The following is a 20,478-nucleotide window of genomic DNA, read 5'->3' as shown; positions in this document are numbered from 1 at the left end:
TTTATTGTTTTTAAACAAGCTCCGAGTTGCTAGTAATTGTTTGGTGCTGTTTTTACGGTCAAAAAAAAAATCCTGATTTAAATATAAACACATATATGGCTTAAGCTTTCGCCACTACAACAGAAAGGGTCTTTTGGGACGAAAATTTTCGTCCCAAAAGACCCCAATTTCGTCCCGTAAAAATTTTTGAGACGAAAAAAATTCATCCCAAAGTCGTTCCAATATCACTGTGCCAAAAGATATTTTGGGACGAAAATCACCATTTCGTCCCAAAAAATTTCTTTTGGGACGAAATTGAAGGAAACCGTTCGAACATGTTCGAATGAAAAAATTTTTTCGTCACGGTTTAAATTCGTCCCAGAAAATAGTTCGAACGGAAAAAATTTTAAGTTCGAACAGTAGTAACGTATTTGAACGATTTCGAAATATGTTCGAACACACATGAATTCGTTCGAACGTTATGAATTGTCTTTGTGTTCGAACGTTAAATGGTCAGGTCGAACGCTATATGGGTTCGAACGGTATAGGATATGTTCGAACACGACTGAAATTATTTACGTTCGAACGTTGTGTGATCGTTCGAACACTACGAACATAAATTTCGTTCGAACATTACGTCTACGTTCGAACGCTGTTGTCGTTACATAGAGTTTGAACGTTTTACGTTCGTTCGAACGATATCTCTTTAATTTAAATCAATAATAGAAAACCAAATAGACATTCATACTATTTGCCACAATACATTAGAAACTGTTTAACACTCACAAAAGTGTTAAAATAAGCGCAAACTAAATAAATAACAATCGAGACAGGTATTGTTCGTACATAAATAGATAATCCCAAAATCCATCAGTTGCTTGGAGGCCTGTACTGTTGCATAAGCTGCTGCATTTGGAGTTGCATCTGTCTTCTGAACTCTTGTTGTTGTTCTTCATGTTGTTTGAGGCGCATCTCCATATCTGCTTGTTTTGCCAATTGAGCCTCTAACTCATGCTGTCTTGCAGTCAATTCTTCGATTCTAGAATTCGCATTCTCTAACGCTATAGAAATCATAGATGCATTCCCAGAAGAAGAGGAAGAGGGACCAGGCTTTACACAATGACCCAAACCCCTCAAATATCCTGAACGTTGACCCAGGACTTGTGTAAAAATCTCAATATCACTTGTTGAGGAATTTTGATCTGACGCAGATTCAGCACGTAGGGCAACCATTTTATCCTAGCCATATATAAGATAAAGAATTAATATCGTCATAAATATTCTAATATATTTAATTAAAATAGGTTATAAAATTTACATAATTTTCACGGGCATCAGGATGAGTCCACTCTCCATTACGATCAGTGTGCGATGCAGCATATAATTTTGTCAGATCATAATTAGTATCTGAATCTTGCTACAATAAATGTGTTAAAGATATAAAGTCATTATGATGAGTCCAAATAATTAACTATATCTAATAAAAAAAATAGTAATACCAATTTCTAAGAATGACGATGGAAAGATCTTGAGCCTGCATGATGATTAATCTTCAATTTTGATCTATTTGTTTTGTTTATAGAATTTCGCTCCTGCAAAGAAATTGAAAATATTATGAAGCGAAATGACAGATATGACAAGTAAAATAATTAAATTTCATTATACCTGATATGATGGATCCTCAAACATGTCACAAAATTTTTCCCACTCAGAAGGTCGGACATCCTGGAAAGGATGTTGGCGTGCATCTTCCTTCTTCTCAAACTTATTATAATGCTCATGACACCTCGCCTTATATTTGCGGAATGCATTACCCATAAGCTCTTCCACAGTCTTACGCTCCTCTCTCCGGCCAAAATTTAATTCGAAATCATCCTTAAAAAAATAGTCACAAACACATTATCATTTATAATATTCTAAATTTAAGTAAAGTATAGAAATTTATTCTACTAAATCAATATTTTAAATATTACCAAACAACGCTTCTTGATAAGCTCTTTAACATCTTGGGGGACTTTCTTCTATGAAGTCGTTGCCAAAGGTGCGTAAGTTCGTGTAAGAGCACCCACATGTGATGCAAGCCAAGCTGCTGGTTGTCCTTCGCCCCCAGTATGTTCGTCAGGAATGTTAACCTTGATCTTACCCACCTTCCGATATTTTTCCAACGTCACCCCTCTAGTGGTGCCTCGACCTTGACGAGATTGTACTGTAAATTCTATAAAATATAACATTGTAATCAATAACATTTATATTTCTATTACAGGACCTTAATTAATAACTTTTATGAGTATTAGATTTTTACCTTATTCTGTAGAATCAATCTCTAATGGTGAGTCTGAAGGAGAGTTAGGAACAGGTGGAGATGGGTTGCGAACTTCCTTCCTTTTTGGCGGCATAATTTCAAACTACTGATACATTCAATAAGTAAAATATTTGTCATCAAGTGTAATGTTAACACTTAATTGGTCAATCAGAATCTGTATCAGTTTCATTTGACAATTCGCTCTCATCATCTGTAGATACTTCAGATGATTCAACATTTTCCTCAACTGTCACATCAACAATTTCAGCCTCAATATCTTCTCTATTTAATGGAATCATCTCATACTGGCTCAAATCCACAAACAAATTTAAGGCTGGTTGACTCTCTTGGTATGATTCTTGAGTAGAAGAGTCATCTTCTTCTTCATCTTGTCCTTCCGCCTGAGGGATAACATCATATATATTTCTTGGAGAATATTTTTGAACTACTCGCCATTGATTTCCTAACTTCGGGTCATCTAAGTAGAATGCTTGAGATGCTTGAGAAGCCAAAATAAAAGGATCATCTTCATACCATTTTTTTGATGTATTAACACTAAAAAATATTCATCATCACGGACTCCAGTACGAGGATTGCTTAAATCCCACCAATCACACTTAAACAGATACACCGCAAGCTCTCCCAAATATTTCATTCCAATTATATCGACAATAACCCCATAGAAATCAATATTTTCTCCATCATGACTTCCTTCGACTAGGACACCACTATTTTGGGTTTTCCTATAACAATCTCGATCCAGTGTGTGATACCTACTTCTCCGAGAAATACATGCAGAATATCGAGCAGCGCGTCTCGATGGGCCACGCGCCAATGCATACAGTTCATCAGATATATCATTTGGATTATTCGTATGCAATTGTACAACCTACATATTGAGTAAAGCATATACTATATCAAAGTTGAAATTAATATTTTTTCATTTGTTATTGAGTAACGCATATGTAATTTCATTACCCCGTTCTTCAAACCATCTCGGGAACTCCTCTTCATGTTTCTGGTTTATATCATTTACTCCTAGTTCCTTGAGCACGTTAATATGATCGCTGAAATTGATGATTACCACAAATATTTTATATTTTGTATTTTTTTAAAAGTAATGAGGCAATTTAAATTAAGAAAAAGTTATAACTTACTTCAAGTAGTTCTCTATCTCAGGGCAATTGTTCAGCATGTACCACTGAGCTTTCTCGAACTCTCTTCCACACAAGTCATAACCACGCACTGCACCAATTGGACGAACTTGTTGGGAAAACACAGAATATATATTCCGTTGTCTTGCTCGGTCAACGTCAAAGTTTCTTTCTGGCCGATCAAACCGAGTGTCAACTCCGTGGAAATATTTGGAACAGAAGGTATGCCACTCATCGTCAATATATGCTTCTGCAATTGATCCTTCTGGACGGGCCTTGTTACCTACTGTACGTTTCAACTTTCCAAGAAATCGTTCAATGGGATACATCCATCTATATTGAACTGGTCCTGCAAGTTGAGCCTCACGTGGTAAATGAACGGCTAGGTGAACCATGACATCGAAGAATGACGGTGGATAAATACTTTCTAGCTTACACAAGATTATGACAATTTCTCGTTCCATTCGATCCAAAGCTTCTACATTCAACGTCCTAGCACATAAGTCTTTAAAAACTGCACCAAACTCAGTCAAAGCCACGCGCACATCTCTGTTAAGTACCCACGGATACCAATATGCAAGATACGCTGTAAGAAAACATGACAATCATGACTTTTTAATCCAGTTATTTTCCAATCATTTATTCTCACACACCTTGTTAGATTCGAGGCATAACCGTCCGGTAATTTGATCTTCATTAGCCACTTACAAAATGTAACCCTTTCATTCATTGACAATGTATACCACCCAATCGGCATGTAGACAGACGAACCATTTTCTTGCAACTGCATTTCCCGTCTTATTCCCAACCGCTTCAAATCCTTCATTGAGTTTATTGTATCCTTTGTTTTTCCTTCAATTGACATCAATGTTCTCAATACGGATTCGCAAATATTTTTTTCAATATGCATAACATCAAGGCTATGTCACAATTTTAACTTCGACCAGTACGGGAGTTCGAAAAATATACTATTCTTTGTCTAATTCAACTCATTCGTAGCTCGTTTTCTCTTTCGTTGTTTTTTAGCAAATTCATTACAACCAACATCTATAAATTATGCAAGTACATCTTTGCCAGACAAATATGGTAGAGGTTGGCCCCATTCAACAGTTCCATCAAACATTCTAGAATTTCCACGCCATCTATGGTCACCAGGTAAAAATCGATGATGACCCATGAAACATAATTTCCTCCCGTACGTAAGCCATTCAGATTTGGTATATTTGTTACAAGTTGGACATGCCATTTTCCCCTTAGTACTCCAATCTGACAAATTCCCATAAGCTGGAAAATCATTTATTGTCCACAACACCGCAGCATGCATCTTGAACGACTTGCCTGTTGACGAATCAAATGTGACAACCACATTCTCCCACAAATCTTTCAATTCTGCAATCAATGGCTGTAAGTGTATGTCTATATCATTTCCCGGTGACCTCGGACCTTGGATGAGCAAACTCATCATGAAATATGGATCTTTCATACACTTCCAATGTGGTAAATTATACGGCATAAGTACAACTGGCCAAGTACTATGACTAGTACTCATGTTCCCAAAAGGATTAAATCCATCTGTTGCCAACCCAAGTCTTACGTTACGCGGTTCTTCAGCAAACCATGGTTGTTCCTGATCAAATTCCTTCCACACCTGGGAGTCAGCAGGATGTGACAAAATATTCTCGTTCCTTACTCTATCTGATGAGTGCCATGTCATATCTACAGCCGTTGCACGTGACATAAATAATCGTTGTAATCTAGGTATCAATGGAAAGTGGCGGACAACCTTTTGCGGAACATTTGCCTTGTCCGATGTCCATCTTGACTCGTGGCATATAGGACACTCGTTCAACTGCTCATTCTCTTGCCAAAATAATATGCAGTCATTCTTACATGCATGTATTACGTTATAATAAAATCCGAGTTCTCGTTTCAACTTTTTTACTTCATAGAAGTTACGAGGTAAAGTATTGTCTGTCGGCAGTGCCTCTTTGAACAGCTCAAGTAACATATTGACTGCCTTAATAGATAATCGACACATTGATTTTATGTGAAGCAATCTTACGGTAAACGACAACTTACTATGTCTTCTGCATCCTGAATATAGCTCACGCTGTGAATCCTTCCACAAGCGTGCAAAAGTGTTATGGCCCCCATCATTTGAGCTTAATGTGTCCGTGTCACCTTCATCCATAAATATTCCCGCACCGATGTCACCTAACATTTCCTCCATATCCTCATCGTAATCATCTCCAACAATCTCTGATTGTACATCTTCATTGATCTCTTCTTCTTCATGTGGAGCCTCAAATGAAGTTGGATATGGTTCGCCGTGTAAGACACAATCAATATAATCCTTATCAATACCTTTGACAAACAGATGCTCTCTCATCAAGTCTATCTTATGAGAATGCAAATTCCTGCATTCTCTGCATGGGCATCTGATACGCCTATCACTATCACATGTACCCAATGCAAACTCCAAGAATTTCTTAACACTTTCAGCATATACATTGTAATTCTGACCCAATCGATCGGTAACTCTCATCCAACTCTTATCCATGCCGACTATATTCATTACAAACAATATTGTAATGCATCAGCAAACAACCATGTATCATGTACCAATTAATGAGTATGCCACCTTTCACCGGGTAGTTGGTCCTATCCCGTTCGGGATTGTAAGATCATAGTCGCCAACCTATGATCTATTATCTGTCACGTCTAACAAAATTTCGGCAGCATCTCCCCATAGTTCTCCAAATATGCTCGTTTCGTTGTGTGCACTGACGATTAACACGTCGTTGCACCATCACCGAAACTGCATATCCAGAGAACAATGGATGAATCTACCAAAATCATAATGTTGGACGACAACAGATATAGTTCTATACTTTGCAAGAATGATCTTACAATCCCAAACTGTCCACTCTGGACAATTCAAGAGTTATCAATCAAGCATTCATCCGGATTGATAACTCTCGAACGGGTCTAAGATTTATTTTGATGAACAAACAATATTTATTCCAGATTTTAATTTAAATATTAGTTTTACATGTTTATAATTAAGTATTTTAATTTAAAGATTTAGTAGTATTTTAATTTGAATATTAATTTTATTAATTTATCTTTAAGTATTTAAGTATTATTAAATCTTAACTATTTCTATTTTAATTTAAAGATTTAGTAGTATTTTAATTTGAATATTAATTTTATTAATTTATCTTTAAGAATTTAAGTATTATTAAATCTTAACTATTTATATTTTAATTTAAAGATTTAGTAGTATTTTAATTTGAATATAAATTTTATTAATTTATAATTAAGTATTTAAGTATTATTAAATCTTAACTATTTATATTTTAATTTAAAGATTTAGTAGTATTTTAATTTGAATATAAATTTTATTAATTTATAATTAAGTATTTAAATATTATTAAATCTTAACTATTTATTTTTTAATTTAAAAATTTAGTAGTATTTTAATTTGAATATTAATTTTATTAATTTATAATTAAGTATTTAAATTTTATAATAATCCCAAACTATTTATATTCTGTATACGTTATTGATGTCATGTCATTACCCGTTCGAACGATGAGAACCTATGTTCGAACAAAATGAATCCGTTCGAACGATAATCCTAACCCGTTCGAACGTATTCATTCCAGATTCCAGTCGTCTTCAACAACGCCGAAAACTCCATTAATTACAAACTCTAACAAACACAAACAACAATCTCAAAGCATATAACTTTCTAACATTGCAAAATATTAAGTTCAAACCATACATTTCTATTTTAAACGGAATATCTGAATTTTTGAAGATGAAAATGGAAGGAAATAGTGATATGCCGTGCAAAAAAACTCTCCTACAAGTAGTAATTCGAGAATAATTAAGTGAGATGAAAATGTTTTTGAGCTTAGAGGCTAGTTTGAGAAAGAATACCTCTTGGTTTCGCGAAGGGGGTAAACTTCGGGTGATTGAGGCGAGCGGGAGGAGAGAAACAATATTGTGAGGTTCTGTCGTGTTTTTGCAGAACATTTCATGTTCGAACGGTTATTTACTAACCGTTCGAACGTGAAAATATTAAGCGGGAGAAAATTCCCTCCTAATTTTCACGTTCGAACGTAAAAATAGTATGTTCGAACGTTATTGATTTATTCTTGCTCGAAAATTAACCGTTCGAACTTTTATTTTTAACTGTTCAAACGGTGTTGTAAATGTTTATTTGTATTTTTTTTTCATTATACCTTTGAATAAAAGAACAACATTAATATATATAGACATATTAGATGATACTATAGTTTAATTGGCGGGATATTTTCCCACCACTGCAATAATCCGTTCGAACTATAACAAATTACGTTCGAACGGTAATCCAGCTGTCTTTAATTGGCGGGATGTTTTCCCGCCATTGCAATAATCCGTTCGAATGTTTTTTTATACGTTCAAACGAAACATATGTGTTCGAACGGTTTACGAGTACCGTTCGAACACATATCCTTTATGTTTAAATATAATTTTTTTCATCATTAAATGAAAAGTACTATAAGATCATATGTATTAGTTATATATACTATCATATGTATAGTAATCTATACTAAATATATAGTATATATAGTAATATATATTATCATATATATAGTGACCTATACTATCATATGTATTATTAAGATCATATGTATTAGTAATATATACTCACATATATATAGCCTCAAATATACTAAGGTCACATAATAAAGTATAGAGAAATTTATAAGATAATAGTATATTAGTAAGCTATACTCTATATATATATATATGTTGTATAATATCATATATAACTTTAGTAGGTAAATTATAATGGAATATATAATATGACATATATTAGTTAAGTATAAACTCATACCATATAGTACTATATGCTACCATATGGTACTATATATATATATATTACAATCTCATATATAACACTTTGATTGTAAAGTATTATAATATATTACTATTATATATACTATAAAAAAATACATATAAGTTATTATGTTTTCATTTAAAGTATTCTACTATCATAATATATATTATAATATATATTATAATATTACATATATATTACAGTATATATAATCTACTATAATAGTATATATATTATAATAATTTATAGGAATATAAATATAGTATACATTTAATATAATTTTTAATAAACTTACAAAACTTCCGTTCGAACGTAATATAGTAACGGTCGAACGGTTTTATATTAACGTTCGAACTTTAAATATTAACGTTCGAACGGTTATGCAAGTATAAGTTATCGCGGGCAGCGATTTCTCTCACGCCGCCGTCCCCACCGTTTGAAAAAGCGAGAAAACGTTTGAACGCACTACATTCACCGCCGTCTGCCGTCGTGATCAGTACATACGTCAAACACTTTTCCTCCCAAGTAAAAGTATGTATTTTCAAACTCATTTTACCGTTTATTTTATAATTTTATGGTTTTATTTGTTTTTTTTTTAAAAATTACATTTTTTCATCAAAAATTACCATAGAACATAATAAATCTATTGTAGGATGTTTAGAAATGAAGAGTACTTTGTTTTTAGTCGAAAAAACCATGGAATCGATTAATTTTTGAGTATTTTCATGGCCGCTGAGTTGACTCAGCCATGGCCGAGTTAGATATGTTTTCCGTTCGAACGGTATTAACCATTCCGTTCGAACGGGTAAACATGTACGTTCGAACTTGATCGACACGTTCGAACGTTAGTAATTGTCCGTTCGACCATATATTTAGACATTCGAACGCTAATTATTAAATTCAATCCATTAACATTTTATTAGCTTATTAAATTGTTTTCATCGTTTAATTTATTAAATTGCTATTAGTATATAATTTTGTAAATCTTTTAGTCGTAATTAGATTTTATCACTAATCTTGAATGTATATTTTATTTTTAAAATTTCAGGATCATAATAATGTCTTATCGGGGCCGTAAACGTGGTAGATCAGGAGAACCTTCCATCCAAACAGTTTGAGAGAGGACCGTTTTACTTGAGCGACAGGTAAAATTGTCTGATTTTGTCGCTCTTATATGGGAGGGTCATTCCCTCCCATCAGTATTCAATGATCGTGGTTGGACACAAATCTTAGATCAGCGAGAAGAAGGAATGGTGCTCGTTTCCTTCATTGAGATCGTTACTGAGTTCTATAAAGAGCTCGGTGCTGCTAGCCCAGACGATGGAGGGGCATATAGGATCTGTGTCCGAGGAGCTCCTGTTATATTTTCAGCGGACGGACTCGCTGCATATCTGGGTATTCCTAGGCTTCTTGATGCCTATCCAAACCTGCCGCCTAGAGAGTCTGGTCCTTCAGGTGATGCAGCTATGTCTGAGGACGAGGGACCAGATCACACAGATGAGATCGATACACTTGCTGATCACGAGGTCAGAGATTTGATTGTTGGTCCAGATGCTCCAGTGTACGATGGCTCCAAGAGTATTAGGCAGGCAGATTTATCTTCTTTCTTCAAGATTATGAATTTGATCATTGCCAACAATATTGACCCACGGCAGCACAAGACCGAGGTCGGCATGGATCGAGCGAGATTTATGATACGGGTCGCTCGTGGCATCCCGATCGACCTCGTTGGTTATATATTTGAGAGGATCCGATCAGAGGCACGGTTCATTACGACAGATATACTGCCATTTGGGATCCTCATCACTCAATTTTTGCTACATGCCGGGGTTGTGTCCGAACCTGCCGAGCGTTCCCGATTTCCGATGGCACCGATCAACAGCACCACCCTATCACGGAGCACGGGACACTCTAGATTTCGTTTTCGTGGGGCTGTTCCTGACAGGGCTGAGATTCAGAGAGATGCGCAGCCGGGAGATACTGGAGTATCGGCTGGTGAGACATCTACACAGACTGAGACATCACGCACATATATTCGCGAGGAGATGGCTGACATATTGCGTGCAGAGATCGGCGTACACACATCAGCAGTGATTGATGCAGTGCATACTGCCATGTCTGAGTTGCATACAGAGATTATGGCTACCGTCTCTGGGTTACGTACAGAGGTTAATGAGTTACGTACAGCGATTAATGCCAATAATGCAACTCAGGTCACAGTTAGTACTCGACTGACACAGGTAGAGACACAATTAGCTGCAGTCGAGGATATGTGTAGAGACCTCGCATCACAATAGTTTTTATCTTTTATTTATATTTTCTTTTGTTGTAATTATGAACAATATATATGGAATTTTGATAATTTGCTTTATTTGGTTGATTAATATATATGTGGTTGATAATATTTATTTAACTAAAAATCTTATTTAACGTAAAAGAAATCATTAAAATATTTTAAAATTAATTACATAAAATTAATTAATGAATTTGTATATATGATAGATATTTTTTATATTTTGAGTTTCGTACCGAGATTAATATTATACTTTCGAATGTATAAATGTGGTGCCTGAATATGTTCTAACTAAATATATTCCGTTCGAACGGTTTAAAAACTTTCCGCCAAGATTTGCCACCAAATATTTTCCTTTCGAACACAACAAATTATTGTTCGAACGTTTTTGAACTTTTCCCGCCATAATAAAGTAATTATCCGCCAAATTTTACTGTTCGAACGTATTTTTTTATGTTCGAACGGTAAAAAATTTTTGAGACGATTTAATTCGTCACAGAAAATACTGTTCGAACGGTTATTTTGACGTTCGAACGATTTTCTAAAGTCATCAATTTTTTGGGACGAAATTTAAATTTCATCCCAAGAAATGACTTTTAGGGACGAAAAAAATTTCGTCCCTAAATAATTTCGTCCTAAAATCTCAAATTTGTTGTAGTGCATATGTGGATCATTAATGCAAATCAATCTACAATGAAAAGACAAGTCGTCAGGGAAATATTAAATATTAAATACCAGTATTATTATTGATATTTTAATTTGATAGCAATACATGACACGTACGTGAAATTGAAGATGTCAATTTCCCAAAACTAGGACTTGGAACAAGGAGGCATATATTTAGGAGGTGGGCGGATGCTTGTTGCGTTGGTGCCCCCATTCTTCACTATAAGCACAGTATTCATACCCCAGCTAGCATGCCTTTCCAAATGACAGTGCATAAACCACACTCCTGAAAAAACACCATCCACATGATTAGCGGCCAGCACTACTCTCTTTCTTGTCAATCTGTGCATAATAAATCTGAAATAATCTTGAGCTCGATTACTTGAATTGATGTGCTAATTATAAATAAGCAAGTTTGGACAATATATATATATATATATATTTATATATATATATATATATATATGTGTGTTTGTGTGTACATGTGTGTGTGACTAATGTTACATAAAGTAATGGATTGCGTAAGCACCGTGCAATAACTTTAAAAAAGAGTGGGGTCTATTATTAATTTTTTTTTTCACGTGGATCTCATATTTATTCATTTTTTTAAAAGTGAATATTGTAAGGCACTTACATATTCACGACTGCAAGTATAATTTTTCTTATAATATATATATATATATATATATATATATATAATATTGGAGCAAAAATATGCAACCGATCATTGAAGAGAGAACATATATATACCGGGATTATTAGCAATGAATCTGATTGCAAGCCATCCGTTCTTAGGAACTCCAATGGTGTTAACTTCTGGTGGATCAACCAAATTATAAGACTTTGGTGATGTCTTATTGTTGAAATTCCCTGAACCAATCCCGACCACATAGAAGCTAAAACCATGCAGGTGCATTGGATGATTCTCAGCTGCCCCAATATTAGTCCCTTGAAACACTATCTCAACAGCATCATTATAATCTATTGTCAAGACCTTCGTCCCTAGGCTTGGAAAAATTGTATTGTTCCCTACATCTCCCGTGAAGTTGAAATAATACGGAGGCTGCTTTGGGAAATTGTTGGTATAAACGTTGGGCAGGTTCCTGCAAGTAAAAGGTTATGGACACCAAGTAAAAATCGTTTATCGTTTTACGATATCATGTCTTTTTATCACCACTTCTAAAAATGAAGTAGCTAGTGTTGGGGAGATCGATACCTGTAATATGCTTGGAGGATATCGGTTGTTGGGGTCTGAAAACTTATATTATTCAAGCTTGCAGATAGCCGATTGCCATTCGGTCCAGCACACGATTGATCAGGGCAGTACAGCTGATTTACAGAAACAGTGATAAAGATACTTTTCGTGATTGTTTTAGGCACTTGGACAGGGTGCTCTTTGCTTGCTAAGCTCCTCAAGAGCTTTGTAAAGTTTTCTACAGCTGCTTTGTCATTGTAACTAGGAAGTGTTGGGAAGCTAGGAGATGAAGGGGCAATGTACTTGCCTGTGTACTGGAGAATTGCCGTGGCAGTAGTGTTGTCAAAGGGAGCAGTGGTGTCGGCAAAAGGCGTCGTAACAATGTAATAGTGACTGAGAGCCTGGTTGGCTGTAACCAAAACGTCCATGGTTTGTCCTGGAGTTATCATTATGTAATTTGTTGTTATGGGTTTGATGTATGCACCATCCGTCCCTACAACTGTGAGGCTGTGGTTTGCGATTCCGAAGAACTGTTCTTCATTCATCACGGCGTTGATTATGCGTAGAAGATAGGTCTTTCCGTAGTTAACCAGTAGACGGTACGTACTTTCTGCAACATATATAATAAAGCAATGACAATGATCATGATTGGCCAGCTGATTAATTGATTTTATGAAGAGGAGAAAAAAATTGTTGAAAAATATTAGGAAAAAATGATTTTTAATATATGAAGTGGACTTCACTGTGAAAATCTGTTGATCTTGGGTTCTGGCCTATAAATTACTATCTTAGTGGATGCAAAATGAAAGTCCTTGAAGAAATCTACCTAAAACAGTTCTAAAAATAATTTCAAAAATCATTCCAAGAAAATTGTTAGTACTTATCTTTATTTTATGACTTGTCAATTTAATTATTTTAAAAAATACAATAACCAAAACATTTCATATTTTATTAATTATTTATTTCATTTCAATTGACTCTTAACCTATTTATTAGACATCAATCAATGCTGCCAAATATTGGAATTTTTCCTCCCAAAAAAATACTTCCTTTCTGAAAGGGTTTAACTTTCCAAGTCAGAGGGAATCAATTACACCTTTTCCAATTTTTTCTAAAGGAAAATTCTATACACCACACCGTTATCTCATTTTCATCTCACTATACATGATGTACGTGACACCTTTATCACCATTTAATAATCATTTATTAGATGATTCTTCATCATCTAATAGTGATAAATATGACATATCTTATATAATGAGATGAAAATAAGATTGTAATGTGGTGTATAATATTACTCTTTTCCAAATGGTTTCGTGATTCAAAATTTTTTTTTTTTCCAACTGTGTGATATTTCTAATTTTCAAATGATGCATATCTCCACAATGAAGCATTTTTTATAAGCACACGCTTTTTGCCTCTCTACATATGAACCCTATTCAGTCTTTACTTTAATATCTATTCAATCTTAATTACTTTTTATACCTTTGGAACAATCGTACAGATCTCCAGGTTGGCCATTAATAGTGAAAGCATTTGAAGTGTTTGGATCGCCACCAGTTGCAAGGGCATCGTTAATTATGGCCATCACATCTCCTTTATACCATTCCCCTAATTATCAAAACAGTAAAAGACAAAGATTTATAAGATTTCGTTAAAAAAAAAAAGAAAAAGAAAAAGATTAAATGCATCTGTTTGAATATGGAAGTTTCTTATTCTTGAACTCATGATACTTGATATAAAGGAACAAAAAATGAATAAATAAATAAAGGGCATGATATATACCAAGAACAATAGTCTCTTCTGCATAAGGCTTTGGAAATGGGTAAGTGGTATTAGGAGCTGGCGAAATAATGATGGCACCATGTACAGTAGCGCGTGACCAATCACTATGAGCATGCCACCAAAGAGTTCCTTCCTCGTCTGAAAATATGATCTGTTGAGTGAAGCTTGTATTAGGTGGAATGGGGCATTGCGTGATGTTCTCAGGTCCATCTGACCATGGATTCCTTGGTTGCTTGACCCCATGCCTGTAATCACCAGACTCCTCTTTAGTTATTAATTAAGCTTCCAGAAATTAAGCTCTGTTGCATATTGTGTTTTCATCATTACTGAAGGAAAATTTGTAGATTCCCGAGACGTCATTAATTTTCTTGAGATCGACGCTGTTAATGCTTTGTTCTTTGTCTTCTAGTTTAACATAATTAATTGATCTTTGGATATATATATATATATAGTAGATCAAGTCATTCAATAACGACATTCGATAATAACAATTCTTAGTATCCAAATCCAGTATTAATCATTTCCTCTATAACGCTAGTTTGACCTGAGAGATGCTGAATATGTGTTTATGAGATTTCTTTGTTCTACATTATTTCTATTCTATGTTATGCATTAATATACATATATAAATACATATGTGTGTATGTGTATATATATGTATATATATATGTATGTATGGATGTATATGGAATCAGGACTCTTTTAAGTGATATATATGCTTTGTCAAACAGCCATATTGATCGTCATGTTGCTGCAAATTTTAGTCTAAGTGGAGCTTTCTCTTTAATACAAAGAACACGAACAGTTAATAATATTGTTTATGATAATGGGACAGAGAAAGAGAGAGATTACCAGTGGATGGTGACGCCATATTCCCCTTGATTTTGTACATTAACATAAACAGTATCCCCTTTGTGAACGCGAATGGTTGGCCCAGGAAAACTGCCGTTCACAGTTAACATGCTCTTCGTGCTACATAGCCGCGTGAACTTTGTCTCCTTCAGCTGTCATGATCATGCACAAACGCCCAACACGGGCAACAATATCAAAGTATATAAATGCGGCACAGCAAGAATTGATACATAATTTCGACAGAAATTATCTCAATGTTTTTCACTATCCTGATCACCAGCCTCAACCCTGGAAAAATCCAACATGCTTGCTAGTTCGACCATGCATGATAAAACAGAAATTACACACACACACACACACACACACACACACAATATATAAGAATAATGGAAACTTACGACGAAGTTATAGTAGTGGACGTTTGTGTTGGCCATGCAACGAAGCATGCCGTTGAGAAAGAATATAATCCCTAGAAACCATAAGATCGAGCCCATTTTACAATTTTCAAGCTCAAAGTGATGTCCTAGACAACGTAGAATGATGATATTTCTTGTGTGATATTGTTCCTATGCTTAAACAAGTATTTATAGTATATGCTGCGTGCACAAAGGTTGGTTTTATAGCAAGGACACACTCGATTACACCCAGAATTTCAAACACAATCATGCGTACTTAAAGAAAAAATATGTAAACATATTTGTTATGTTTCAAAATAATACGCGTGAGAACTGAGAACGTCAATATGATCCATATAGTCATGATCATGCATGTGTGCCTGCGCGCCTCGTCATTTTCCAATGGATTGACCGCGACATCTTGCGTATGGGACTCGCCGAGCTAGCTAGCCTAACTACTCGATCCCATATTATATTGGATTAATAGTACGTAATTCCTTAGTGGGTAAGGTAATAATTTTAATGTATCATGCATGCTGATGACGTTCGAATTATATGCAGTCTAGTACGTAGCAACTTCCATTAATTATTTCCTGTAAATGAGTAAGAATTCGTATAAATTATATGACAGAAATCTTACAAATTAACTGAGTTTCAAACCAATATAATAAATATTATTTTGATTTTTTACTTTTATTTTAAGCTTTGGACGTTGGTGACAAAAAAAAAAAAAATTGTAAAATTCAGACAGGACGAGGCCGCACCGCTAACATTATTAATTAATTATTTCGTAAATAATAACAAACTAAAGACATGAATATTTCAAGCTTCTAGCTAATTGGACCGCAAAAGAGGCAAACGTATACGCAACGATGCACTACTTCCGATGGAGAAATTTCTAAGATCATCAATTACTTTCATGTACTTTCCTCGAAACAATTAGCAGCCTATGATATATCATCTTTTTGTTTTTAGTCAACAAACTTTAAGAAAATGAAGCTTCGTCTGGCATGCATGTCGTACTGTAAAGTGTAATTAATGATTTTGATCATTTAGCTAACGATCCCGCGTCGACAAATAGGACCTAATTGAAGTCAATGGAGTTAGTTTTCTTTGCTTGGAGCATTGTCGTTAAGGACAAGATCATGATAAAAAATAAAACATGAGATATATATGGGTATCGTAAGTCTTGAATCGGATGGTACGTACTGGGGGCCCTGCCCAGCTTTGGGAAACATCAAGAAGATTATGTAACAGCCATGATAGACGCCTCATGTTGACTATATATATATATATATATATAGAATGCATGGCTGCTGTTTTTACATATATAATTAAGAAAATGCCTGCTAATTCCCCAGAAGATTGATCCCTAGTTTTGATTATAATACTACGTACGTGTGGTATTGATGCAGAATATCGAAGTTGAGGCATGAAGAAAAGGTCAAATAATAATACCATATATTTTCAACATGTACAGTGTGAATCTCGCAAAAGAAAGCAAAACAAGCAAGAGAATTTTATGGGGCAAAGTACTCTGATTATAAAGTAAAACCAATTACTTGTTTTTTTTCTAAAAAAAAAAAAAACAATTTTCTTAAAATTGGTATATATGTCATTTGCCTGATCTTCTCTTCGATCTGGTATATATATAGAGAGAGATGCTATCTATATTCTTTTTGGCTTCTCAATAAGAAAAAAGAGAATGATTGATTGTATATTGCATGCATGCATGAATCTCTTTTAGGGAGAAGTACATTTTTCAACCTAAACTAATGATTGTATTTCATGGTATATCTATATTTTAATTGTACCTTAAACTACTAATGTTGCGTTAGTAATATGCATGCATGCATGGTAGTTTGAGAGCATGTAAAATGCTATTAATTGAAGGCTGGAAAACCTATTTTTCACTTATTAATTATATTTATTTTCCTGTTGTAGCCAATATTTTTTGGGTTCTAAAATATTATTTTCCAATCCAAAACATGAGCATCTGCCAGCCTTATGATCTGATGAAGACTTGAAAATGAAAATATCAGATACCGTTAATAATATATATAATAATGTTGGCTACCGATCGACATCGGCCTTTTAATTCAAAGATAGAGAAATTTCTTCGACATCATATCATGATTAATGCATTAATTAATGGGAATTTAGGGCGGTCCCAAAAGGAGAACTCTTACTAATCAGGCGCGCGAAAGGTGATCGGATTAATATCACCGAAACAATGCATCTACACACAATGAGTTTTTTCATGCATCAATGAGCTATTTGGACCAAAACAATATATACGACAGCTTTAAAATTAATTTCTGTGGAAAGAATTAAGAGTGGGGAGTTCTGAATTATATATCCTTCTCAATTACGAGTCAAACTCTGAGAAAATACCCTCGCAATTAGTGGAGTGTTACCTAAAAGTGTTTTACAGAATTGTCTTAGAGTTGAATAGATTCTTGGTCCTAGTTAGTGCCTAGTGGAAAAGTTTTTAGGGCCACATATGTCAAACTGCATGGAGGCCGGCGAAGAGGTAAAATCTGTGGGCTTAAGTTCCCAAAAGAAAACTGCTTTTGGAACGATCGAATACAATACCTGATAAAAATGGATAAAGAAAAATTCTATTAATTTATAAGTTAGTGTGGATCGGATAACACATGGTAAAAATGTTCCTATAGCATATAATTTGAAAGATAAGTCTATAAATCAAATCTTACGTACCGTTTAAGTGATATAAATCACGTACTCTACGTACTGACTTGAGAATAGAATATCCCATCAGTAAATGATCATGAACCATATAGATCTGTACAGAATTTGGGATCATCATGATCTGTAATGCCTAACAAAATAAGGAAAAACTACCGAAATTAAGGAATATTCAAGGTGGTAAGTGAAAAATACATGATAAAGATCGAGAGGACTAGTGTTAACTGGCCAGGGAGAGCTTCCATGAGTATCATTTATAGCGTTTCTAAAATTTTGCAGTACAGCTTGAAGTACAGATATGAACGTGTACTGCATATTTATTAATTCACAAGCCTCGATTTTCAGTCTAATTAAAACTTTATTTCTAAGGCCAATAATATATCGAAACCTATCTATCTGCCTCAAGTATATCCATCATAGATACTACGAGTTAAATTAATTAATTACGACATGTGAATTCAACACGAATATTACACTAAATTAACGGGTTCGGATTTGATGTTAACGGGTTTAGGTCAAAACGGGTTAACCCGTTAAGACACATTTTATAAAAGGGTCAACATAATTAATACGAAATCAACCTGTTTTGACCCATTTATAATTTATTTCAAAATTAAAATTTTATTATTTTTAAGTTGTAATATTAGTATTTCTCACTATGCTCACATTTTTTTTTTATTATTGTTGTTAGAATTGTAATTTTAAACATATGCTCATATTTGTTATTGTATGGTTTGTAATATTGGTTTATTATATGTTAAAATTTAAAAAATATTTATATATATTTTTTAAGATATTGTGGTTATTAATTATAAATATAGATTTTAACTTTTATGTTAAATTATGTTAATCAGGTCAAATGAGTTATGTGTTTTAGTTCAACACATTTACATGAAACAAACTGGTTTAAATGAGTCATGTCGTGTTAACATATTTCTAATTAAATTGGTCAAAATAAGTGACACGACACGACCTATTATCTAAATGGGTTGGGTTATGATTGGAAGTTTAACACATTTAACTTAACGGGTTGGGTTCAGATTGACTTATATAATCGAATGTTCATCCCTTGATATGACATGAACACGACCCAAAAACACGATTTACCACCCCTATTCTCATTGAATAGGGAGATAGCTGGATTGGGTACAAAAGTGAATAGTAGTTATAACACTTCAAGGGTATGTACATTGATCTTCTTGTTTTATAATGGCTATAGAAATGCAAGCCACCGATCGATCATCGACCAAGTTGGTGATCTTTTCTCAAAAAGTAAAAAATATAAATAAAGATCTGATATTATATATCTTGGAGTAATAATGAGTTGGAAAAAAGAGAATGGATTGTATTTCATAAGAAAACATTAAGCTAACGTCTTCCTTTAACTTTGAGTGCATGTTTGGGATTGTAGTGTGTAAAATAGCTTCTAGTTTTAGAACTTTTAGTTATAGAGGTTAAGTAATAAGCTCTACTATTAAATAGTGATTTACTATATAGTAATCATATGTCTAAAGTACTTTTAAACGTATTACATTTATTTAAAAAAATATAAAAAAGTGATTTTTGAAGTAGAATAACATAAAAAGGTCAATTAATTTTTAAAGATCTAGACAATATATATCCTTGATAGAAATCACTTCTTATGATCAAATAAAATGAAAATAGTCTAATAAGATTTTTAATAAGTATAATGAAAAAAATCCCTTCAACGATGTATAAGTGAAATAGCAATACAATTATATTCAATATTCATAGGATAAAGTTGTGATTATTTGAAAATTGTATGAGTATTTTTGCCTATTAACAATCTTATTTAAAATTCAAAATATGTTTCACATTATCCGAAAAATCATGTTTGAAGAAAAACATAATTAATTTGATGTTTTTCTGAAACGTACATTTTAGTTTAAGTTCTTTAGATTAAACATTATTTTAATATGTAACAATCAAACACCCTAATTTTATCATTAAATTAGTTTTTGAGGAAATTTAAACACTTCTTACGACACTTAGCGCAACCCCAAACAAGCCCTCACTCTATAACAATATATATATGTGTATAAATATATATATATATATATATATATATATATACACACAGTACACTACAGACACCCACGCACATAATATTATATATATACTTAATATTTCTGTCTGACGAGTAAAATTCCCCTTTAATAGAAAGGGATGCATCAGCACTTGGTCATGAATTGAGTTCCAAAAAATTCTAATGAAAGTGTGAGTGCAATATTAGATA

General features: G+C 33.7%; 1 protein-coding gene across 1 annotated transcript; it reads right to left on the bottom strand.

Moving 5' to 3' along the window:
- Positions 1 to 11,308: 11,308 nt before the first annotated feature.
- On the bottom strand, positions 11,309 to 15,759 carry LOC108985628 (laccase-14-like). The gene is made up of 7 exons (XM_018957991.2): positions 15,516 to 15,759; positions 15,118 to 15,269; positions 14,266 to 14,510; positions 13,966 to 14,091; positions 12,502 to 13,090; positions 12,036 to 12,388; positions 11,309 to 11,571 (listed from the first exon to the last, which is right to left on the bottom strand). Exons 1-7 carry the CDS (start codon positions 15,609 to 15,611, stop codon positions 11,432 to 11,434), a joined length of 1,701 nt encoding a protein of 566 aa, XP_018813536.1. The 5' UTR covers positions 15,612 to 15,759; the 3' UTR covers positions 11,309 to 11,431.
- Positions 15,760 to 20,478: the final 4,719 nt, after the last annotated feature.

The sequence above is a fragment of the Juglans regia genome, chromosome 6 (genome assembly GCF_001411555.2).
Source record: "Juglans regia cultivar Chandler chromosome 6, Walnut 2.0, whole genome shotgun sequence".
NCBI classification, from domain to species: domain Eukaryota; kingdom Viridiplantae; phylum Streptophyta; class Magnoliopsida; order Fagales; family Juglandaceae; genus Juglans; species Juglans regia.
This window is presented reverse-complemented; position numbering and strand designations above follow the sequence as displayed.